We start from the raw sequence: 25685 nt of genomic DNA, 5'->3' as shown, positions 1-25685 counted from the left end.
CATTAAATTTAATAATCAAATGCATCACTGATTCATGGATTTTATTTAAAAAATAATACGTTATTATTATTACTTTCTTTTTCTTTTTTTTAAGAAATGCATTGTTCTTTAAATTATGTGTTAAATAAATTCTTGGAATTGTTCTGCTAAATATTTCTTAATGTTGTAATAATTTTATATTTAATTATATTAACTCATATATTTCCATCACAATTAGGGCTGCAACTAACGATTATTTTAATAATCGATTAATCTGTCGATTATTTTTTCGATTAATCGATGAATCGGATAAAAAAAACAAGGGATTTACAACCCTTTATTCAAAAACAGAACTAAAATCTTTAGAAAGTGCACGAACATGTTGCTCCTTGAACTGTTATAATAATAATAAAATAAAAATGGACTAACACAAAAAACATACACATGTATGCTTTACATCTGCCAAATATATAGACTAAATAAACTAAAATTACTATCCGTCAAGACAGCGGCTTGCTGTGGTGTACATGCTGCATTTCCCATCAAGAAGCCTCTCAAATTAAATTCCTCAGTGCGCATTAAAAAAGTCATGTGACTTTGCACGCTGGAACGGGATAACTTGACTAACTTTCTGCTACATTCATTCTGCCATGGCGGTGTTTAGTGTCCTGCCATCAGCAGCGACCAGCTGGAAGAGTTCCGCATTCAAATGCACGCAAAACTGGCCTCAAAGCCCCAGCAAAAGTAATAACCATGAATGTGTCAAGGCAAAAATTAAGAAAATATTCGAATTACTTATTAATAAACTAGTATTTTCTGATTCAGTGTTGCAAAGATGAAATTGACGATCCTGCCATCTGCTCATTAATGCCTAATGCATCTTTATGGATTAGCTAATGAAAGAGTTTTGTTTTCGATTTTAATTATTTCGTTTTATAGTAAAATAATAATTTAAAGCTTTCTATAGATATTGTGTTTGTGAGGCAATTACCTGGGTTTCGGTTAATTATTGTGAAGCGCTCCTGTTTAAACCAAAGATATCAAGCGTATTCTGTTTGTTTTCTTTAAGAGCACATTTTGTTGATACTGTTAGTGCACACAAACTAAGGTAGACCCTTTACAGTTCCGGCCCGGTGGTAAATTACTCTTACCTTTATGAGCAAAAAAGAAATTCCACATTGCACTGGCGTCTCCATGCGCTGCAAAGCGCGCTTCTCTCCGCACAAACTTTGGATTTATATTGATTGAATGATTAAACTAATATTGTGATATGTTTTAAGTTTTTTATATCAATGGATTTTAATTTAAATCGCGATGAATTAAGCAGGCTTTTGATCTGTATGCCGCTGTTTGCTAGGTATAACTTTAAAAAACAAAAACTTGAATTTAACAAACAAAAAGTGTTCCAAATATATCTCTAAATTAACTTTATAAACTAAAGGAACGAAAATAAATGTAATCACTTTGCTATTAAAAACAGCAGCTGTGTAATGAGGAAGAGAAAGAGAAAAAAAGACAGTCGGACTGGAAATTCAGTCGGCCAAAAATTGATGAGCTGTCGGACATTTTTACAAGGAATGTTTGTTTAATAACCTATATAATATTCTTAGGCTACTTTCTTAATTAAATATATTATTTCTTTGATTTATTTTAGCGTTTTTAGGCTGCTTGTTAGCTGACTGAAGTGTAGGCTATATATAAAAAAACAACGTGCCACCGTCACAGCCCTATTCAAAACTGAGACGATTTCACCTCAGCAGAGCTCCTCTTTCTCCTTACGGTTGTGGTATGTTTTCGACACATTATACAGACAGACAGTGTTACAAAAACTATAGAAGTAGTTTTCTCCATCTCCACTATCCAACGACCCGTACACCAGCTGTTTTGCGATCGAGCATTGGCTGCTGTGAAAGTACGCTAGCCAAAGTAGGCTTAAATATCAAACATGTTTGATATAAATCGGGGCAGCATATATATATAATGTAGAAACGGTGCTTTATGCTCAAATGTTCCAGTTTTGCGCATAAGTTAAATTCGCATTTTTGGATGGAAACACAGCTTATGAGGTGCCGAACTCTGCTGGCATCAGTGCGGGAGAGAGACCGAATGTGTCCACTCCGCTCTGCGCTCAATTTTTTTTAAATATATATAATAACAACCAAATGTCTCTGCGTCGCGCGACACAACGAATCGATTATGAAATTCGTTGCCAACGCTTTTAGTAATCGATTTTTATCGATTTTATCGATTCGTTGTTGCAGCCCTAATCACAATATCTTCAAATAAAACTGGACTTTTATTTGGATGGGTTGCTTTGAAGAAGTTTGATTATGTTTGTATATAATATGATGGTAGTTTTTCTCAAAAGAAATAATATATTCAAGAACTGATTCTCATAGCAGTTCTAGAGATGTTCATGTACTCATATAGCGAGACAGCAGAGGCTGAAACCAAAGCACAGATTCTCTCTGCACTTTCCACATTGCGGAAATTATAGGGCCATATGCATATTAATGAAGTATCCATAAGCGCAGCTACTTTGAAACCAAGAAAACGCTAAATTGCTGCTGTTCAATAAGCGCCATCTACTGTCAGAGACTGAATTTCTGATCTAATTCAGCCCATCTGCTATTTTAGTTTTGCAGGTATGTTTTATATAGCATAATTTCCCAAAGCTAATGTCAAATCATTTATTTTTGCTTCAGATACTAAAATTATACAACCTCATTTAACTGCTCATGCTGCATGTTTATAGCAAAAGTTGCCTTTAATTTTAAGTACTTCAACTTCTAATGGAGCAAATGAGTATCTTGTTCATGTACTCATTTTCATTCGTTCTTGTCTCTTGCTTAAGGAAATAAGTAAATAGAAACAAATTTTGAAAAATTGGCAACCAGTTTTAGAATTGGCACATTTGCATGTGAAAAATTGGCAGTTGGTATTGACCATGAAGAAAAAGAGCATTATGGACATTCTTTAACATATATCTATATTTATGTTCCATGAAAGGAAATATGTCATATGGGTTTGGAGCAGCATGAGAATCTTTTTTTTTTTTTAAATGGGTTACTCCACCCTGAAATGAAATTTTGTCATTATTTACTCACCCTCATGCTGTTCCAAACTTCTTTACTGAAATTAAATAAAAAAACCTTTCAATTATTGAACTTTTAAAACTCACTAAATGTTTTTTTCTTTCAAACCAACAGCATTATTTCTCTCGATAATCTTATAGTCCTGTCCTTTTTGCCTATTAAATTTTGGTTCTGAATTGGTCTGTTTTGTAGTTATCCAACCTGACAGACTTTAGCACTGATCTAGCAAAAACATCTAAACAGAGTCAACGACCTATGAAATGTAAACTTCCCCAAAAGCAGGGCCCCTGACACTCTGTTAGTCTCTGAGCAACTTGTGCAACAAATTGTGAGAGGCGTTTATACAAATGGGAGTTCAGCGCATCTGTCTCCTCTTGGGGAAGGGGGTTGCCCGGTTTAAGCGGTTACACTAGATTACAAATACCATGCATGATCGGCCATCTGCTGCTGTCTATTTTTCATCTGGGCTGGTTGGTACAGTTTTCTATACCATAGGAATTTCAATTGTTGCAGAAATGCAATGGATTGTACTTTTTAAACCAAAGCCTTTTCAATGATATGGACATATTCTAGGACAAGGAAATTAAGTAAGTCCAAACAATGCTAGGAAGATTTTATCGTGGTTAGTCATGGGTAATGTTAATTTAATCGGGTTTTGAATTTCACAAAGTTTTTGTCCTTTTGCGCTCCAAAAGCTGGTTTGGTATCCTAGTTCTCAAGGTTTCTTTGTCAACAGCAGGAATCTGTTAATACGTTTGTGCCACGTTGTTCTGTACAGTGTTTCAAAGGTCAGCAGGCAAGCATCGCCATTACTTTTGTTCATGCTCTGGTATGAAAGAATGTTCAAATCCCTAGCTTTAAATATTAAACTTATCTGTAAAAGTCATTCTGCACCATTAATGAACTTTAATGGTGTGGTTTATTAAAAAGTGAACAAAAATTAACAGACTAACAATAAAGGAGGGATTCAAGCCATATCTAGGGACCAAAATATCTTATAAATTTGAGACTGCTTTGACTGGAACAAATAAGCAAATACATTTACCTCTTTAAGTAAGGAGTAACTGACAATGGGCCATTGAATTATTACAGTTGAGGTCAAATAAGATTACCCAAATAAGAGGATGTTTACAAATAGTCCACAAGAGAAAATAGTTTAATTTATAAAAATGACCCCTGTTCAAAAGTTTACATCCCCCTTGATTCTTAATACTGTGTGTGTTGTTACCTGAAAGATCCACAGCGGTGTTTTTTTTTCCTTCTTTTTTTTTTAGTGATAGTTGGTCATGAGTCCCTTTTTTGTCCTGAACGGTTAAACTGCCCACTGTTCTTCAGAAAAATACTTCAGGTCACACAAATTTTGTTTTTCAGCATTTTTTTTTTGTATTTGAACCCTTTCCAACAATGACTGTATGATTTTGAGATCCATCTTTTGACACTGAGGGACTCATATGCAACTATTACAGAATGTTCAAATGCTCACTGATGCTCCAGAAGGGGAAAAAAAATCATTAAGAGATGGGGGGGGGGGGAATAGTTAACTGCCCACTGTTCTTCAGGAAAATTCTTGTAATGCACCTCCAATTCAATTTCGCAAAGAGCTGTGTTACGTCTTATAAGAAACAAATTCTTGGCTATTAAATAATGTCCATTTTATTGCAGAATTAAAACAATAAATGCCATTTTGACTAGGGATGCACCGAATATTCGGCCACCGAAAATATTCGTCCGAAAATGGCCCAAAAGCCTAAAAATGGCCGAAAGACTTTTATCACCGAAACAACATGGCCGAAACAATATGTTGACTCAAACAGAAACCGCAGCCTGCACGTGCTTGTCTGAAGCAACACATCTGCGGTTTGGACTTATATGAGTATATCCGAGAAAGACCCACGGATAGCGATTTGTAAAACATGTAATGCCGAAATTTCAAGAGGGGGTGTGTCTGCAGTCGTTCGGGCAGCCAGTGATGAGAACAGAGACAGATGTAGCTTTCAGTGAGTGAAAAACAATGGCTTTACGTTGGTGTTGCGTCACAATATTTTAAAGATATGTCCTTTCTATATACTGTATTTTTATAAATATTTATGTTTTAAACCATGGAGGTGAGCCACTGGATATCACACAAGCAACGTGAAAACTGCGCAATATGTTAAAGTGAAAACTGACAGTGCTTTCAGCATCTGACGTGCATTCTCTCAGAGACAATAAGAGGCGATTATATTTTATATGCTGATATTAATTTAGTCGCCTAATATTTTTCTTGTGCCCTGAACATGGTGGGAAAAAATAAAAAGAAACGTATTTTGTGTAAGGTTTTTTTTTTTTTGAAAGACTTAAATAAAGCTCTTAATTTTCATTGATGACTGCAGTTTTATTTAGGGGTTAAGAAAGTCTTAATTATAATTTCAGGTGATCTTAAATGTGGGGACTGAAAGACAAGAATTGCGATGAAACTTCAAAAGGCTATCCATTGAATAAATATGAGCGCTGCACGTTTCAAAGTCATTTGCTGCGCTGCTTTGTGTAATATTATTCTGAAAGCGCCTCCTGCTGGAAGAGAAACGCATAGAGTTGTAAATGTGAACTGATGTATCCACTAGATAATGTGTTATAAAAATGTAAACAATTTAAACAAAGGCAGTAAAATATATGTATATGTTATTTAAGTAATATAATATTTGATTGATAACAATTGTTTAAATTAATATAATTCTTTCGGTGTTTCGGTTTTCGGCCAAGAATTTTCATTTCGGTGCATCCCTAGTTCAGTGTTAAATAAATATTTTGAAATTGTATTTTTGTTATTTGATTTATTTCTCTGAAAAGCAACACAAAATGGTAAAAAGCAAATTTTTACTATTTAATTATTGTAATGGTGAAAAAATTGGCAAAATAAATGGAAAAAAATGCGAAACACCGCGTTCGGTATTCGGCCTTCGGCCAAGCATTTCATTATTATTCGGCTTCGGCCAAGAATTTCATTTCGGTGCATCCCTAATTTTGACTGTCTTAAATGTGGCGTGACCGATCACTGTAGCACCTCAGTTTAAGGAAAAGTGCAGAGCGTGAGACTCTTCCACTTTACTATAAGTTATAGCGCAAAATAAACATGCATGAACATCAGACGTTATGTTTAAAAAAAAAAAAAAAAAAAAAAAAAAGTATAGCTTACCGAAATGTTTCATCTCTCATGTAATGGCTCAGTTAGTGTTTTAACCATGGGAAAGATGTTAAATAAAACCGCTTATGACCAATGTCACTTAACTTTCTTGAGATAAATGCAATGGTATCTAGTGTTCACAGCTGGTTAGTTAGCTATAAATAAAACACTAGAGAACAAAACACAACTGAATTGCACATAAGGTAGATTTTACTAGTGTACAAACATTTTTAAATGTGTGATGATTGTTTAAAAATAAATAAAATAGAATATTAAATATTATAGTTTGGTTGTTAATTTTAACCTCTCATGTTATGTACCAAATGAGAGGGCTCCCTGTATAGTTTACAGCATTAGTAGATTTTCCTTTCTTTTTCTTAAGAAAACAAAAGGGTATCTAGATATCATTTGGGACTGCATTGTAACAGCCTAGCTTCGTAGTGGTCAGAACACTCTAAAAAAATAAAGTGCATAGCATCTACTTAGCAACACCTTAGTAAAATATTGTGGTTTTGCAAGAGTAAACAGCACCGTGGATATTGTGATCTAAATGGTGCAGTTGATTTTTGCTGTCGACATGCACTGTAGTTTGCTATTTGTCATCTAAGCTGTCCTACACATCTTTTGGGTAACAGATCTGAGAGCTGGCTGCTCTTCCCCTAGCGTTTTACTGACACAGCCGTGTAATTACAGCCGTCGTGGTCACGCCTCTCCCTAGACATGCTCGTTTTTAGCTCGGATCTCCGTGGGAGTGCTGAGCTCTTTTGCATCGACGTGATGGACCAAACCAGAAGCACTGCTGTACAGCACAATAGAGCCCTGCACAATGAAAAGGGGGCTGCACTCCTCCCTGCTTGTATTTCAATTTTACAGCCCTAGGATCTCCGTGAACACGTCCATTGTGTTGATTTACCTGTTGCTAGGGTTTTCGGGCCATGACTCTGACAGTGGGCATTTGACACGTCAAGTCTGTGCCTAAAGATCCTCTCTTCCATCTGCTCTCAGCTGTTGAAAATTGTTGCTTGCTAATGGAAGAGGGTTATTAGGATCTGCTGTGTTCTTGCTCCAGCTTGGCGGGATCTCTAGGGCTTTGAGTATTTCTGGAGTTCAACATGACACAGCTGCTTGCTGCTGTACTCACAGTGTGACATGTTCCATGGGAATGGGTGTGTCTGGCTTCTTCAATGCCTTGTGCACAGACTGTATTGTTGGGAATGCTTTGTGCTTTTTTTCTCTCTTGCATTTCCTTGTATTTTTCTGATAGTTTCTTGTATATTCAGTAAGCAACACCTTGCTTTTTCTAATATGTGCTACAGAGTGATATATGGACTAAATACTGAATACTGGCCTTTTTTGTTTAATAGTATACAAAATGATAGTTTTTATGCACCTCAGATTTGAAGTTATGGTTTGGTATTTTTTTGGTACAACTGGGGAATTACAAAAAGTAAAATGGCCTTTTTCTTTTTTTATTAAAGGGGTCTTTTATTTTTTGTTAGTATTTTGATCAATTTCTTCAGGTTCACTTATGTTAACGCTTGTTTTAATGCAGAAAAAATGATTATTCAACCCTAATTCTGACCATCTGTGTGAAGTGATTCATTTTAATGGGTGGCTCCTTTAAAGGTGCAGTATGTTATAATGACAGCTAGCAGTTGAAATGGGTACTGCAGTCCAAATTTAAAACATTAGGAAGAGTTTCTCTCTCCCCCTCCTTCTCAGACTAGAGCTCACAGAGCTCCCAAGCTGTTTTTGGAGCTTGATTAAATGTTTTATAATGTTTTAAAAGACACCCATTATGTCCCTTTTTTACAAGATGTAATATGGGTCTTGGGTGTCCCCAGAACATCTGTGAAATTTTCAGCTCAAAATACCCCACAGATCATTTATAATAACATCTGGAAAATCTCATTTTAGGCGTTTGTCCTGGAGTAGGGCTGAAACAAACGATTATTATGATCTATTATTATAATGATTATTAGAACAATTAATTGACTAATCAAATAATTATCTCCAATTAATCACTAAACTTTGATTTGATGATTCAGCTTTTGCAGTTAGTTAAAATATTGAGTAATACATATTCTAGAAAATAAATAAAGACCACTGCAGCTTTTTTAAAACTTTTATCATTAGCCAGCTCTACACTGGAGAGCTGCTTTATAACAAAATCAAGTTGTAATTCTAACTGAAAGTGACACTGACTCTGCTTTTTCATGTTCAATACTGTAAAGCTGCTTGATTTAAAGTTATCTATTGCATAAAGTACTATATAAATAATAAATGTGACATGACTGGATTTCACTGTTGTACCAAACTGCAGAGCTTGCACAAACATCCAAATCACTTTAACACCACTGTCAGTTTTTGTTGTTTACTTTGTTATTGAGAGCACACCGTGCAGCATATTTACATATTCATTGAAAAACACCACTTAGGTTCAGCTGCATTTGCTCTGAACCACTGTGTCTCTTCTTCTTTTGATTTGCATCCAGGAGGGCTAAATTACAGTTTTCCACTACAGTGCCACAACTGCATTATTGCAGGCTTTTACATTAGGTCATATGAGATCAAATGACTATTCAACAACAAAAATATTTGTTGACAATTGTGTATTGTCGATGCTGTTGATAATGTCGACTAATTGTTTCAGCCCTATTTTGAAGGTATCACATGCAAATGAGCTGAATATTCCCACCGCGTCTTCAGAAGAGGGTGTAGCGTATACATCTCTGCTTTGCATACCTAAAGCAATACCAGTCGGTAGAAGCATCATGACTGAAGGCGAGAGAACCTGTGTTCAGGCATACATATGGGAAGCCAAACACACTGAAAGTGGAACGAAACAGTGCTGTGTTACAGAGCTTACTGCCGAACTAACACCACGGCACTGTTCAATTTAAATGCTGTGAAAACTTACACACACAAATACAGGTAAAACCTTAGCTAAGCACTACAACAAAATGACATTCACAAAGTAGTCTGGTGTAAAATGATTTGCGTAGACGTAAACGTAGATTTTCAGGTGCGTTACCTTAAAATAAAAGTAATCCACTGCGTCCCTAGTGGCTCAGTTGTTGGGAGAAAATGAAGACTCTTATTTTCAGTCTTGCATCCAAACACAACACCGGGATTGCTTATAAGACATCGCTAACGTTACAGTGGCTCGATCGCGGAGGAAATGGCTGACAGAGTACAACCAAACAAAACTCACTGAGGGCGGAAACCATAGCAATGCCGGACTGTCCGTCAGCGGCTGTGGGCGGGGCCTAAACAATGTGATGTCACATTGCTTAGAGAATCCAAACGGCAAGCCTAGTGAGACCGATTTGGTTTAATGGAGATTAAAATATGTTTGTACTTTTTTTTTTTTTTTTTTTTTTTTTCAGTAGAGATTACCACAGCGAGAGGAACTTGCACTTAGTGATAAGACCCACCCATTTAGAGGAAAGATAAGATTAGTCAGTTTTTCTGTCATTAGGGCCCGAGCCCAGAATGTGCACAGCGTTAAAAATTACGACATTTGAGGGACTCTGGAGCGCACACCGATTGACCTACAGTCACCAAAATTCATACACATTTAGACCTCATCGGGCCGAACAACTTTCGTGCTCACAGTCCGTGCTTCACCAAACAGGAAGTCAGCTATTCAGGGATGTCTAAAAAGCGCATTCAATGGAATTTGAAATACTCCTCCTAGGCCTTTCCACCAATGGCCACCAAACTCGGTCAGAAAAGACATTGGGGACGCAAAATTGCCAGGGGAACGGTTTGGCCGTGGTGGGGCGACAAAGTTATGGTGAGAAATGAGAAACAGGAAGTGCCTAATAACTGACACACTTTGTCTGATTTTGACCAAACTTCAGCAGTTTGTTCGTCGTCTGATGCCGATCACAGAGATGTGACTATTATGAGTCAAAGTTATAGCGCCACCAACTGGCAGCAGAAAGCGTGACGTTTTTGAAATGCTTTAAACTCAGCCTCTTAATTTTACTCAATTTGCTTCAAACTTCATCACAATAATGTCAAAACACGACCGATGAGAATCTGTGAAGGGCGTTATCCATAACTTTTATCATGTTGCCATGGCAACATGTCAAACTTAAATTTAGATTTGTGTTTTTGAGCCACTTAAAATGCTTAGAATTTCATGAAAATCAACACACACATCTGTATTAATGACAGTTAAACACTGATAAAAGCCCATAAATGGGCATTGAGCGGGCGCTCCATAGCGCCACCTTTTGACAAAAGTTGGGGGGTTACTTTCTCCTACAGTCACCAAACATACATATATTGGACTCATCAAGCCGGACAACTTTCTAATTTACACCCATTAGCTACGACCAACAGGAAGTCGGCTATTTTTATTTAAATGTGGATTTTTGGAAAAATCAGGCTGTGGAATTTGAAATACTCCTCCTACAGTAGGCCTTTCCACCGATGGCCACCAAACTCGGTCAGCATGACCTCAAGACATTGGGGACGCAAAATTGCCAGGGGATTTTCGATATCTTGAACGGTTTGGCCGTGGCGGGGCGACAAAGTTATGGCGAGAAATGAGAAACAGGAAGTGTCTAATAACTTTGACACACTTTGTCTGATTTTGACCAAACTTCAGCAGTTTGTTCGTCGTCTGATGCCGATCACAGAGATGTTACTATTATGAGTCAAAGTTATAGCGCCACCAACTGGCAGCAGGAAGTGTGTTGTTTGCAAAACGCTTTTATATCAGCCTCCTAATTTTACTCAATTTGCTTAAAACTTCATCAGAATAATATCAAAACACGGCTGATGAGAATCTGTAAAGAGGTCCTTGATAGATCAAACGCTGTTGCCGTGGCAACAGGTCAAACTTTAACATTTGTTTCCTGTATTTTTGAGGCAGATAACATGCTTAGAATTTCATGAAACTCAACACACACATCAGTATTAATGATAGTAAAACACTGGCAAAAGCTCATAAATGGGCGTGGAGGAGACACTCTATAGCGCCACCTTTTGACAAAAGTTGGAGGGTTAGTTGTAGCTACAGACATCAAACTCAGTCGGTATATTGGTCTCATCAAGCCGGACAACTTTCTAATTTACACCCATTAGCTACGACCAACAGGAAGTCGGCTGTTTTGATTTGAATGTGGGTTTTTGGAAAAATATAGCTTTGAATAAATTCATATCTCTCATAGCAGAATCAGACAGTTCACACCAAACTTTGTCAACATGATGCCAAGATACTAAATTGTGAATGGCTTTGGGATATCTTGAACGGTGTTGATGTGGTGATTTATGAAAGTAACAGTAAAAAAGGTGAAGAGTTATTTCCATATATCTTTAAATTGCATTATTCTAACTCATCAAAACTTTTTACATATAAAGAACAAGAAATTCTTAGGAAATACGTTTAGTTTCAAAATGTTATCATGCTCAGAGGCCCCAAAAACATTAAAAGTGTCATATATGTTTGTCAGATTAAAGCTCTAATACCAGGGATGAACACTAGAGGTCCTCATAAGATAAGGAATCGTTTGACCTCTAATGCTATTTAGCTCATTCTCAGTGTGTTAAGAATGACAATAATGCATAGAATCAGTTGATATAGACTGTACTGTCAGTGTACTTTTACATAATTATTTTGTATAGGTGCTTAAAGAGCATTAAAATCTTTTTTTAATCTTTAAAGGAAAAATTATATGATTTATGTACATATATACACTCACTGATAGAATAAAAAATCTTATAAGTATGACACTATACTGCTCAGTTCACTTAATTAGAATGAGAAACAAATACATCAACTAAATTAATATGCATTTATTTTTAATATATTTGTTTATAATTATTTCACAGATGCTTATAGATCATTAAAATATTTAAAAATGGTTGTAGATCATAAAACATGGTAACTATTTAAAATAGGATCTCTTTTGTTAACATTGGTTAATGAACTAACAAACATGAACGAACAACGAACAATATATTTGTACTTTGATTTTCTTCAAACTTCATCAGAATAATGTAAAAACACGGCCGATGAGAGTCTGTAAAGGCGTCCCTGATGCATGAAATACTGTTGCCATGGCAAATAAAAAAAATACGTTCAAATTTGTTTCCTGTGTTTTTGAGGCAGATAGCGTGCTTAGAATTTAATTTTCCATTTTCAATTTTCAATGATTTATATCTTTAACGTGCAGCATCCAAACTCTTCGAAACTTTTTTCATACAAAGAACTATTCATTCTGATCAAACACAGTTCATTTCATAATTATACAAAGCTCCACGAATGAAAGAAAATTAAAAAACACATCTGATCTCACTCTGCTCTGCAGTGTGTGTGTGTGGCTGAGTGTAAGAAGGGGGGATAGGTGGTAAGAGAAAGAGTCAGAGAGGAGGAGAGACAGTTAGGGTTAGTCCAGAGGGTTACTGTGAATGCATGTGCCCACCGTTTTCCTGATGCTACCGGGATGGTGATTGTGTTTGTGGCGAGGGCCCGCCATCGCTGCTTGCAGCTATATTTTAAAATTACTCTCCCATTGAGTTACTTTTGCTTGGCTCTGTGTAATTTCATAGTTGGACCACCAATCACAGATCCGCAAACGCTAGGAAACATTCAAATATAGAGAAAATGGGTGTTGTTCATTAGCCCATTCACTGGAGTGGCAGAGTTTTTTTCCCACAGAAATTGCATTTATTTTATTTACATGACTGAATTATGAATTGCTTAAACAGTCAAACCAAAATTTATTCTGAGTCAGACACCTTTAATATTTCTCACATTATAACAGTTTATTCACTATAGTTTAGGTCATAAAATATGACAAGAACTTGGGAGTTAAACTTCAGAACAAATTCATCTTGATAATGTCAGATAACAATGATAGAAAAGTTTGTAATGGATTAGAATCAAATAAAAATTCAGACGCTGTTAGTATGACAGTATTTACACAACTATCAATACTTATCAATGTAGAGCAATTACCAAGCAGTGCTTATTTTTATTCAGTCTGTGGTGTAAAAGGGTCGCATTAGCACTTAAAGAAAAAACACTTAAGCAAAACATGCTCAGGTCAAAGTGTCTGAATAATTTTTGGTCCCAGATTTGTATCAGTTTTACTGGTAATCCACAGTATGAACCATAATCTGTCACAGTTTACTTTTATTTTGCTATCCTCACGTACATAAATGAACTATAATGTCATGCACCCGCTAGTAAAAACATATCAAAAATTATATCTGGTGCCTGAATAATTTTTGGTTTGACTGCATGTAAAAGTTTGTCATTTTAAAACATTAAAAAATTGTAAATATTGTTTTTACAATAGGTTAGGTACTTTATGAGGGCCCTGACGGTTTTCCTCCATTTGAAAGTTACTGAAGGTTTTACAGAGAGGTTCGTACACCACTCACCTGATTTATGCTATGTTTTTATTCCTGACAGTATTTTATGTTGTAGTAAAAAAGAGAGATCCAAAATCCCCTCTGTAAAAACCTTTAACTCTTGTATGTCAACAAAATGCAGCTAAAATTTGAAACCTCCAATGTTCAGATTTCTATTCTCTAAAGGAATGCAAATTATTGCATATTTAATTGATAAAGCAATGTTTGCATATTTAAAGATAACATTTCAGAAAACTAGTAATACAAAACAGTTGTCTTAGTGCATTTTTTAATTTTAGGCAGTATTCAATGCATACTATGCCATAAACAACATAGTATTCTGTGCTAATGCTAGTATTCCAGACTTTGATTTTAAATTAGCAACTGAGGTTCAAGTGAAGCTCTCATATCAGCGCTCATCCTAGCATGTTTGTGGGAAATACCATCATCAGGAGCTGACTTTCCACTCCCGCCCCTGCCGTCACCTCACAGGGAGGAAGTTCAGGGGAAGTAATCCAAGCTCTCTTTATTTGCTGGAAAAAACAACGACTTCTCCTTACTTGCCCTACTGATCTTCAAGGATGTGAAGTCAGATGTAGATGTGATTTGTGTTGAACTGCAACAAACAGCTGTGTTAAAAGATCTGTTTGAAATTAGGGATGTGCCAAAACACAGAACGTAGTAGTTCTTGAAATGTTCGTGAGCCATTTTTGTGGCTAATTGTAATAAACAACTACTTTTAGCATGCTAACATTAACTGCTGGACTAAACGCAGTTGTGTTTCTAAAATGCTACATCTAAAGGGATATGGACTAAAATCATATATTCTAACAGTAATTACTGATTTATTATTATTTGTTCATTCTTATTGGAACTCCATCTGTTTGACAAGTATGTTCGCTCAGGCACTCCTTTAGTAAAATCTCTGAAGTTTGACAAAGATTGTACTTGTACTATTTCGTTTTTGAAAATAGATCAATATAACTTACTATATAGTTCATTCTGCCTAGTCCTACCTTTGTGTCAAATTTCAAAAGACTTTGAAAACCACTATTTAACCATTCAATAAATTGGCAAAACTAGTACATCCACAGCAAATGCTCTTTAGCACTGTAAGTTCCCAAGTCCCCCTTGAGGATGCTAATTTTCCATTAGCATAGCCAGTTTGGCCTGAATTGGAAGCAGATGCTTCTGCGAGGCCGATCCCACTCTTTCCTCCCGCTTGTTGTGTCTGTTTGAGGAAGCTATACAACCTTGGCTCAGACAATACGAGAAGACCCCAAGGCCAGAAGCGGTGCTAAATGTATACAAGCACGGGAAGAGCGTGTACAAGGTTCATTAGGTGTACACCTACTTGTGCTGTTTGGACTAAATATAGTGTGCAGTAGCCAAAGCAGTTTTGTGTGTTAATAAACAGGTTATTTTAAGGAGATGATTAAGCTCCTGAGAGGCATAGTGTCCCTGTGAGCAATAGTGAATGGACACTTCCATGTCATTGGATATATTTTTATCAACATTACTAGCTTGCTACACTTTTAAAAATAAAGGTTCCATGTAAGGGGATTTTCCACTATTAAAACAAGGTTCTTTATTGGCATTTATGGTTCCATGAAAAACCTTTAACACACAAAGTTCTATATGGTGGAAAACAAAATTAGCTCCAGTTTCAAAGTAGGGTCTAAACCAGCACAATAGAAACTCCCAGTGACATAACTGTACATTAATTGGCTGAACACATGCCATACAAATATCGGATGACGTTTTTCACAAGTTGGGATGGTTCTTTAGGGTCATCATGAAATGTCTCCAATACTTTGCTTAAAATTCCTCAATGGCCGTGTAAACAACACCTTTTTTTCACTGTAAAAAACAGTTCTGTTTGTAGCAACCTGTTGGCGGACAACGTAAAACTGGCTGAGAGGGTGGAAATATTATAATAGGGGACAGTCCGTCAGTGTTTGTAGGTGGGGCCTGAGCAATATGATGGCACATTGCTCAGAAAATCAAAATGGCTTGATAATTGATACTGTAGGTTTTTTGGGATTTACTGCATGAACTGACTCCACATAGAACACGGAAAACAGTGATCGATGGACCAACAGCTAAGGCTAGGCACTTCTCCGTCCTCAATTCAACATTGTTGAATGTCATGCTTAAATTATGATGCTGTCAGTAGGCTTCAGATGTTCTTACTGGTTCTTTGATGGCACTTCAGAGTTCTTACTGGCAGTGCGAATGCAACATTTAGTTGTCAGGGCACCGCCCTAGTGGTTAGTCCCTGTAATAGGGCCCTATGAAGTCTGTTTTTTTTTTTTTCCCAAATTGTTTAAATTTTTTTGTTTTAATTTTTTTATTATTAAATTAAAACATAATAATCAAAGAGCATGTCTGATTAATTGAAATCATGAAACTTATACGATTTAACATCAATTTACTACATTTTAATTCATTAAATTGTAATAATTAAAAGCATGTCTAATTGATTTTATTTTTTAAAAACAATTCTATTAATTATTTTTTTCTGGTAAATATTCCTTGAAATATGTTTTAATAATAAATGTATTATTATTATTAGTAGTAGTAGTAGTAGTAGTAGTAGTATCATTACATTTAATATGTTTCTGTCAAAATTTCTTCAGGTTAAACCAAACTTTTATTTTGACTGGTTGCTGTGAAGACCTTTAAGTTTCTGTTTGTATATAATATGACCGTAGTTTTTCTCAAGAAACGATAAAATGCTCATGAAGTGGCTCTCAGAGCAGTTCCAGAGATTGTTGGTCTTCATGTACTTGTATATTAAGGCCCAATCCCAATTCTATTTTATACCCCTTCGCCTACCCCTCGCCCCTTCCCCTTGTCCCTTGAAACAAAGTGTAAAGGGGAAGGGCTAAAATATTTCCCCTAAGAAATGGGACACCACTACAACACTGTTATACGTCATCATAGGTTGTCGCTAGTTCCTTATGTTACGTCAGAGGACATGCGCAGATGTTTATCACTCATTCCAAGATGTCAAAAAATGTTGTCATGTTTCAAAAAGTACAAATGTACGGTGTACGCACCGTTCATTCACATGTGGCCGTAAGCAAAACAAACAACGCATTATCACATGCGCGGCAAATTGCTAATCAGTGTAGTGGTGCCTGGAGAAGTATATATGCTTCATTTGTGAATTTTGTTTTCAACTTCCTATTTGAACGCGTTCGTTTTCGTTTTTATTATTATGTACTGATTTAGATTACTGGTGCGGTAGACTTAGCGGGTGCAGGTGCATTAGGCGCAATCATCAAATACATTTCAAAGCAAGCCGGCTCCACGGTCCTGACTGCATCATCACTGCCTTTATTGGGTGTTTTTAGCGAATATTTACATTTATTCACATGACTGGATGTGGTGGACTGCCATGATTTTGGCGAATGCAGGACACTACTGAATAATGCGCATCAGAGGGGATTTAAAAAGTGGAAGTATGTATACAGTATACCTGCGTACACCCTCCACTACACCACCGTTGCAAATTGCCGTGCCACTGGTCTTTCATGTTTCTAACATGCAGTCAAGTGTATATGACATAAAAATATATTTTGTAATATCGTGCAATCAGTGCTATCTGCTAGCAAACTTTAGCGATTTTTTTTGCAAACGTTTATTTACAAAACAACACCATAAACACAAACACAAGATTGAAGGTAATATAAATATAATGAAACATTGTCATCAAAATCCTTATTAAAGGCAAAAATTACTTATATTTACGAGTCTGCTTGCTCGAGTGAGCAGCCATGTTGGAAATTTCTCTTAGCCCTTCGTTTGAAGTGAGGTCCTGAAAAATCTTCGTTTGGAGGGCTATCTGGCCCTTCCCCTTACCCCTACCCCTCCAACCAAAAGAGAAATGAGACACCCCTACCCCTTCACGTGAACGCGCCAAACGGAGGGGTAGGGCTAAGTGTAGGGGTAAGGGGTAGAATTGGGATTGAGCCTAAAGGTGCCATAGATAGGCATGGGCCGGTATAAGATTCTGACGGTATGATAACCTTGGATAAAAATATCACGGTTTCACGGTATTACGGTATTGTAATCACTGCTCTACAATGTTACATTTAAATGTCTGGGTAAAAAAAACAACCTTTTTTTCCCCAAACGGATTACAGTATATTTTATTTTAGGAAACATACAGAACATTTTGTAACATGGAACAGAAGGCAAAATAATTAAAATAAATAATTGAATCTTCTTAATTAAATTAAATTGCAGTCACTTGTGTTAAAGGTGCCCCGTGTAATATTTAAGATGATCTCTAGACAGTGGTGCAATAACTATGTTTTCAGGGGTGCATAAAGACCTTAATTAACCATTATGTTTTTATTAACATAGAATCAGCTTGCGAAAAAAACACTGACACAATGATGAACAAGTAATATTCACAATAACATAGTTTTATTGAATGATAAAGTTAATATAATTCCTTAAATTACATTTTAAAAGAAATCTCACTATTAGTTGCTGTCAAAAAAAAGGTGAGATTTAAATCCTGTATCGGCTTCCGTAGTTCTGTAAAGGGAGGGGTGAGCGGTACTCTGCTGCAATTCACAATCTCGCCGCTAGATGCCACAAAACCTACACACTGCACCTTTAACGTGACAGAAGGCTTAAAAGCAAAGACGTGATTTCACTTTAACTTAATTGTTGTGCTAAAGTTCACAGAAACGTAAAATTAGTACATATAGTCTGCTATTCCCCACTCTGTGTTGTGGGGGTTCACCTCCTTTGGCCGTCCTGAACTTATATTACTGCTGAATCTCACTGACTGTGGATCACGTGCACAAACACAGACACGCGCCTGAGCACTAACCGGTGGGGGAGGGGCTGCATTGTTTTCTCTGCAGGGACGCACACACACAACCTAGTAGGGAGTCCTGCGCTTTCACTTTGACACAGAAAATGCGCATATCGTAGGAACGGTATAACTTTTTTTGTTTCCGGTTTTGAAACCGTGACTTTTTCAAACCGCGGTAAACCTTGAAACCGGTTATCATCCCATGCCTAGCCATAGAACGCATTGAAACAATATTTTAAATTGTTCTCTGATATCTACATAGAAGGTATATGGCAAGGGAAAGGGCAAAAAATCTCCAGAAATGGCTTTACAAGTCCATTTACAACCCTAGGATTTGTCCCTAGAATGAAACGCTCTGTTATTGCCTTATTTGGAAGGTTCCTGGATATTAATGAGGAGCTCTGCTCTGATTGGCTGTCTCACAGAGTGGCTCACTCACACAGCTGTAAGGAAACACATGTTGGAAATATATATTTAATTACGGCCGCTTTATTTATTTATCTGTAGCTGCTTTTAATATGCGGTTTGTTGAATCTGCTGTTTTGAATCCACAACGTTTTACTCTCAACTGTGATCGCGTGTGCTCTGTGTAACGTTATACTGCAGCGAAGTAGTATAAGGTAAGAAGGACTTACCACACAAGTTTTGATGCTTTAGTGATGCTCAGGATCTGTAAATCATTTGGCCATCATCAGTGCACTCATCTCTCCGTTTATGTGGTAAGTAAAATCTTATGTACAGGCTACCGCTAGCATTAAGCTAACCATGTCCCTTCAGTGGCTCGCCTTATTTTACTGATGTACTGACGTTACCGATGATTGGGCGATGCAAATGTTGGTGGCGTAACTATTAACGATCGGGACTATTGCGTAATAGTCTGTTATGTTGGAATTGACCTATTTTTCGGTGGTCTTTTACAAACACCAGAATTATATAAGGAGGAGGAAATGGTGGTGTTTGAGACTCATGGTATGTCATGACCATGTACTGAACTGTTATTATTCAACTATGCCAAGCTAAACACAGTTTTCCATTCGATGGCACCTTTAAGGCGGCAGAGGCTGAAAACACAGTGAGCGTCATGTGCGTTTTTAGTAAGTGTGTATTAAACGAAACTGCATGTCTGTGCCATTCATTCACACAGAGATGCACAAAACCTGCAGGATTTATATTTAAGTAGTATTTTTGCGGCTTTACATTCACAGACACTCGTCTATGTCATGTTGTGATTTAAATGTACTTACCTACCTACTTTTGATTTATTCATCTAAAATTGGGCAAATTCCATGTTTTATACAGTAAATTCCATTTCATGACTGGATTCTGTGATTCCGTCCACGTTTTTCACATCACGGAAATCACAGGGCCCTACTATCCACCTTATTTATTTTTCACATAAGAGTGAACATGGCCATTTGTAAATTTAATGGATCTGGCTTTCACTGTCTTGGCTTAAGAACATTTTAATGATCTAATGATCTTGTGCAATGGAAATGTTCCATGTAAGGTTCTTTATAAAATAATAAATCCCAATAGAGAACATTTTTTAGTAGTGTTTTTAGTAGTACACTCAATATTCAACCAGAAACAAATTAGTAGGAGGACCTGGGTGACGGTGGCATCCTTTTTTTTTTTTTTTTTTTGACTCCACCCAGATTGGTGCGAAGAAGCTTCTGACTCACCTAGGTTGCCTTAGGCAGTCACAAAGCCGCTCAGAAGTGAGACTGGCCTACACTGGCTTTCTTTTTGTGTTGGAATACAGGATTACTGTGCCTGGGCAGATGTCTTAACTGTAGAGGCCAAGGAGCAGCGGGTCACAACAGGTTGCTGGTAAAACCGTACTGAAATGTCTATGGAATATATTTTGAATTGTTTGCTTAGTTATTTGGATTGAACTGGAGGGCCTGTGCCATGTAGAGCAGAGACCGGATGAACTAGTTTCTTCTCTGGCAAGACTGCCGTCTTTGGTTATCTTAATTTGTTACATCAGAAGTTGGCTGTTGGCTAACCACAGTTGTTTGCTCTATTTGATATCTTTCTTTCTTTTGATTTATTTCATGCCTTGTCCTTCACAGTTTGACGGACAGCCGCCATCATTCCGTGCTGCAAGGGTGACCCCAAAATGTCTTCCAACGGCGATCTGCAAGACGTTGGGAGCTGGGACAGCTTCTGGGAGGTAAGAATCCCCAACTGCAAATGCACATATGCACACAGACCTTCCTGGCAGAGTGGGCCGCATACTGTGGCATCCAGCCAGGGAGTTTGAAAATATGGATCCCTGCAGATCCGACATTTCCATGAGCTGTCTAAGAGGTTTCCACCCTTTGCGAGTTTTGTAGTAGTACTATCACTTCTCCGCTATGTTTTCAAGCATGCTCGGTCAAGTCTATACTTGCCTTGGAGAAAACGTACAGATATGAAGTGCATGTAGATAATAAAGTGAAACATTTATTTTTCCGTAAGTCTTGTTGTCAGTGTAGCACAGAGAGTAATTTGGTGCAGAATGGGGGAGATTGTGCCATTATGTAAGATGTGTTGCTCCCTTGATCTAACAAACTGTGCTTATTTTTTTGCATTAATATGTATTTAGTAAACCTGCCTGGAATTGAAAGGTACACATGAAAATTGTATGTCACAGCCAGGGGTGAAAAGTTGTATGTATCGGTCAATTGACACTGTATAAAACTGTAAAGATATAAAGATTTGCCATGACAATTTTAACCTGTGTCAGTGGCTTAACTAATTGTGATTGGGAACTTTGCATTCAGGTGACAAAATGATTGAGGCAGTGAATTAAACTTGAGAACCGGATCAGTCAGATTCATACAGTTGCAATCGAAATTATTCAACCCCTTTGACCTGAAAGACATTTTGCTGCATAGAAACAAAATTATGTAAAAACTGTTCAACAAAGGCATCAGTACACTAGTAGAAGAAGCTAATTAATACACATTTGAGTAATTCTGAGAACGCAAGTTGATAAATAATGAAACCAAAAAAATCAAACTGGCTCTAAACGTACATGTTCAAAATTATTCAACCCCCAAAAGTCAAATTTGTTGCAGAATCTTTTATTCTTTAAAACCACAAGTAAAAGCTGCTTAAAAGCACTTATAAGCTTCAGCGACATCTCTATTGCAATCTTGGCCAATTCCTTGCCTAAAAAAGCTTTTAGATCACTGATAATCTTTGGTTTTCACTTTGGCACTGCTTTTTTTTTTTTTTTTTTTTTTTTTCAAATTCAACGAAATATTTTCAGTGAGAATTAAAGGAATAGTTCACCCAAAAATGAAAATTCTGTCATTAATTACTCACTGTCATGTTGTTCCAAACCTGTAAGACCTTTCATCTTTGGAACACAATGTAAGATATTTTTGATAAAATTTGAGAGCTTTCTGACCCTTTCATAGACAGCAAGGGTCGTACCACGTTCAAGGCGCAGAGAAGTACCAAGATGATCGACAAAGTAGTTCATGTGACACCAGTAGTTCAACTGTAATTTTATGAAGCTGCAAGAATGCATTTTTGCACATGCAGCGTGGTACTCTCGTGGAACGTGCATCCACAAGTGACGCAGTAGAGACGAAAATGTGGAATGAAGTTGTTTTTGTTTTCTTTGCACAAAAAGTATTCTTGTAGCTTCATAAATTTACAGTTGAACCACTGATGTCACATGAACTCCTTTGTTGATCATCTTGGTACTTGATACCTTGAACGTAGTAGGACCCTTGCTGTCTATCTTAAATTGTGTTTCCGAAGGTGAACAAAGGTCTTACGGGTTTGGAACAACATGAAGGGTGAGCCATTAATGACAGAATTTTCATTTTGAAGTGAACTAACCCTTTAAATGTCAAGACTGGTAAGGCCACTCAAGAACATTCTATGACGATCCCTGAACCAACCATAAGTAGATTTGGATGTTTTTAACATGACTCTAACATGACTTTCGTTGGTCAGCCTGGGAACTACAAGAGGACGGTTAAACGCATTGACGATGGCTACAAACTATGCAATGAACTGGTCAGCTGCTTCCAGGAGCGGGCCAAGATTGAGAAGGGCTATTCCCAGCAGCTGAGTGACTGGGCCAGGAGATGGAGGGGTGTTGTGGAAAAAGGTGAGTATAACTTTGAGACTCACAGTTCATCCTCCTAAAGTAGACGCATCCCTCTACAGTTACATCAACACATTCTATTCTGATGAGCTGACAAGTGCATCTGTCAAACCCTTTAATAGTTACACAGTAGTTTCTAAATTTTGGGGAAAAGAAAGAGCGATGTGAAGTAAAGCCGCTCTGTTGCTTGTATTGTGGCGTGTCAGTGACTATCACTTTATATTTTGTCATTCCTTTATGAACCAGTGTATAATGGATTTTGACTCCACAGCCATGCATAGTTGTGTTTTGAGCACTTGCAAAAATAACAGCAAAAAAAACAGTAAATTCTAATTGGATTTGAAAAATAAACTGTATGCGGTGTGAACAAAGCCATGGCATCTTGTATTGGCCTTAAAGGTGATCTATTATACCCCTGAGGTTTTAGCTCAAAATACCTCACAAATCATTTATTGTATGATTTTGAAAATGCCTATTTTGAGTGGAAAGAGAAACATGTTGTTTTCGTGCAGGTCTTTTTAAATGCAAATGAGCTGCTGCTCCCTGCCCTCTTTTCCAGAATAGAGCTGTGCCTTTACAGCTCATAACTCAGATATTCTGCCATATTGATTATCATGTCTTTGGCGCTGAAATGCATTTTGAATTCATATTCATTTAAACTTCTGATATAGCGCGCACACCCAAAGCACGCGCCCAGAAAGCCGCTCTCACACGGCATGTGAGTACTAAACTCAAAAGTTCTCTTGCATGTGTTATTGCGCTTAGTCAAATACACACGAATAACAAGTGACAAACAGAATCGGTTATGTCATGTTTATGTTAGATCTGTATGGCAGCAGCATAATATACAGTAAATAAATCAACAAATCCACTGCTCTCTTGTCTCCTCTGAGACTTAGACTCTAAATAGTGTTCTGTGCAGCTAACGACAGAACAGTTAGCATGCTTTGCTCGAACCAGTGTTCATTTTGACGGCAAATTTTGATTTAGTCAGTCTTTTGACTAAAATATAATTTTAGTCATATTTTAATCATCTGAATTGTTTTATTTTTAGTTGACTTAATATCATAAGATTTTAGTAGATTAAATCTACAGTATATTTAGTCAGCTAAAATTTAATTGGTTTAGTTACAGTGTAATGCATTTTTAAAGCATTTCTCTAAAATTTCCAAACTCATTATATAGGTGTGACATTAAGGTTTTATAATGATAGACACAGATTTAACTGCTGTGACACACAACATGCCTCTATATTCAAATATTCTATAAATGAAACCACTTCTCAAAAAGAAACTGGAACATGGTGTTCTTTTCAGTGAAATAGAACAACTTGTTTACTACATATAAATACATTTAAATTCTTCTTTATTAAGGCTGATTTTATTAAGTGATTTAGCATCAAGAGCAGTGAGTGATTTTCTGTCTTTATTTTGTTGCTTGATCAACATCAATTCCACAGACAATAGCAACTAAATAAACCTGCTGTCCCTTTAAAACCAAATGCAGGGATGCAATGTACTGATACACATCCAATATTCTGCAAACTGTTTACGTTGACCTAAGACGTAACCGAGTGTGTTTATGTGAATACTCATCAAAATGGACAATTCAACATCATTTTGAGTGTATTTCTCCGTTCATGTGACTCGAAAGTGTGCTGTATATTTGTTTCTCCCAGATATTGACATTTATATTGAACAATTTATGAGATGTTCTTAAAATGTATGCTAGCTTATGTCCCGCTGCATAGATCAATCGGCTATGATTCAGTTAAAATGTACTCATCTAACCTCCTAACCACGCTGCAGATTCGTTCTATATGAATCTCTTCCCAAATTTTCTCTCCCTAATATTGTAGTCTTGTTTTTATTTGTTGATGAAAATGAGAATAGATTTTTGTCATAGTCTCATTTTCATCTGTGAAAAATGTTGTTGACAAATATTGACAAATTATTTGTCAACAAAATAAAAAAACTGGCTCAAACTTTCGCCATGGTGTTAGTACTTGTACACCATTGTCACTTGGGAAATGGTGGTGCAGTGGGTGGAAAGGTGCAGATTAAGGGGCCGTAAAATTATAGTAAAAAAATCCCCTTCCTACGTCACAGGGGGAGCGAAATCTGAGTGCCTTATTTTTTCACTTGCTTGCAGAAAAAGTTACTGGGTTGTTTTTCATTTTCTGGGTTGGTAGATGCACTGGGGACCTGATTATAGCACTTCAACTTAGAAAAAGTCAGATTTTCATGATATGTTCCCTTTAAGAACAGCTGAGCATATGAATGGATTACCTTCCAGTGAGAGCCTCGGGCTGACCACATATTTACTAACCAGACTGTGTGACCTTAAAGGGGTAGAAACACTGACCACAGTTAGTATAGACAGGGCAGACTTTTTCTTTTTGACTTGGGCTTTTAAGCAACTATTTACAGTAAGGGAAGAATGATTTCGTTATCTGCTGATTTTGTACATTAGCCCACTGCTAAAGAAATGAGAGACAGAATAACAACATCAACAACAACAAAAAATGCAGAAAAATGCATTTCAAAAAAGTTATAAATTGATTTGAATTTTAATGAGTGAAATAAGTATTTGACCCCTTTGCAAAACATGACTTAGCACTTGATGACAAAACCCTTTTTGGTAATCACAGAGGTCTGACATTTTTTTTGTAGCTGGCCACCAGGTTGGCACACATCTCAGGAGGGATTTCGTCCCACTCCTCTTTGCAGATCCTCTCCAAGTCATTAAGGTTTCGAGGCTGATGTTTGGCAACTCGAACCTTCAGCTCCCTCCACAAATTTTCTATGGGATTAGGGTCTGGAGACTAGGCCACTCCAGGACCTTAATGTGCTACTTCTTATGCCACTCCTTTGTTGCCTTGGCCATGTGTTTTGGGTCACTGTCATGCTGGAATACCTATCTATGACCCATTTTCAATTCCCTGGCTGAGGAAAGGAGGTTCTCACCCAAGGTTCTTGCCCCATCCATCGTCCCTGTAATGCAGTGCAGTTGTCCTGTCCCCTTAGCAGAAAAACACCCCCAAAGCATAATGTTTCCACCTCCATTGTTGACGGTGGGGATCGTGTTCTTGGGGTCACAGGCAGCCTTCCTTCTGCTCCAAAAACG

General features: G+C 37.0%; 1 protein-coding gene across 6 annotated transcripts in view; it reads left to right on the top strand.

Annotated features, from left to right (window-relative positions):
* Positions 1-25685, top strand: part of pacsin3 (protein kinase C and casein kinase substrate in neurons 3) — a 68157-nt gene that overhangs the window by 17210 nt on the left and 25262 nt on the right. For 3 of the 6 annotated variants that reach the window (XM_073835689.1, XM_073835693.1, XM_073835688.1), the window contains 2 exons: positions 20524-20624; positions 22406-22562. In XM_073835689.1, the coding sequence (XP_073691790.1) occupies positions 20571-20624; positions 22406-22562 (211 nt within the window). In that variant the 5' untranslated portion in view covers positions 20524-20570. Of the gene's footprint in view, positions 1-3411; positions 3662-20152; positions 20279-20523; positions 20625-22405; positions 22563-25685 lie in introns of those variants that run through there. The other 3 variants (XM_073835692.1, XM_073835690.1, XM_073835691.1) reach the window with 3 other exon arrangements.

This window comes from Garra rufa, chromosome 3 (assembly GCF_049309525.1).
Source record: "Garra rufa chromosome 3, GarRuf1.0, whole genome shotgun sequence".
NCBI lineage: Eukaryota > Metazoa > Chordata > Actinopteri > Cypriniformes > Cyprinidae > Garra > Garra rufa.
This window is presented reverse-complemented; position numbering and strand designations above follow the sequence as displayed.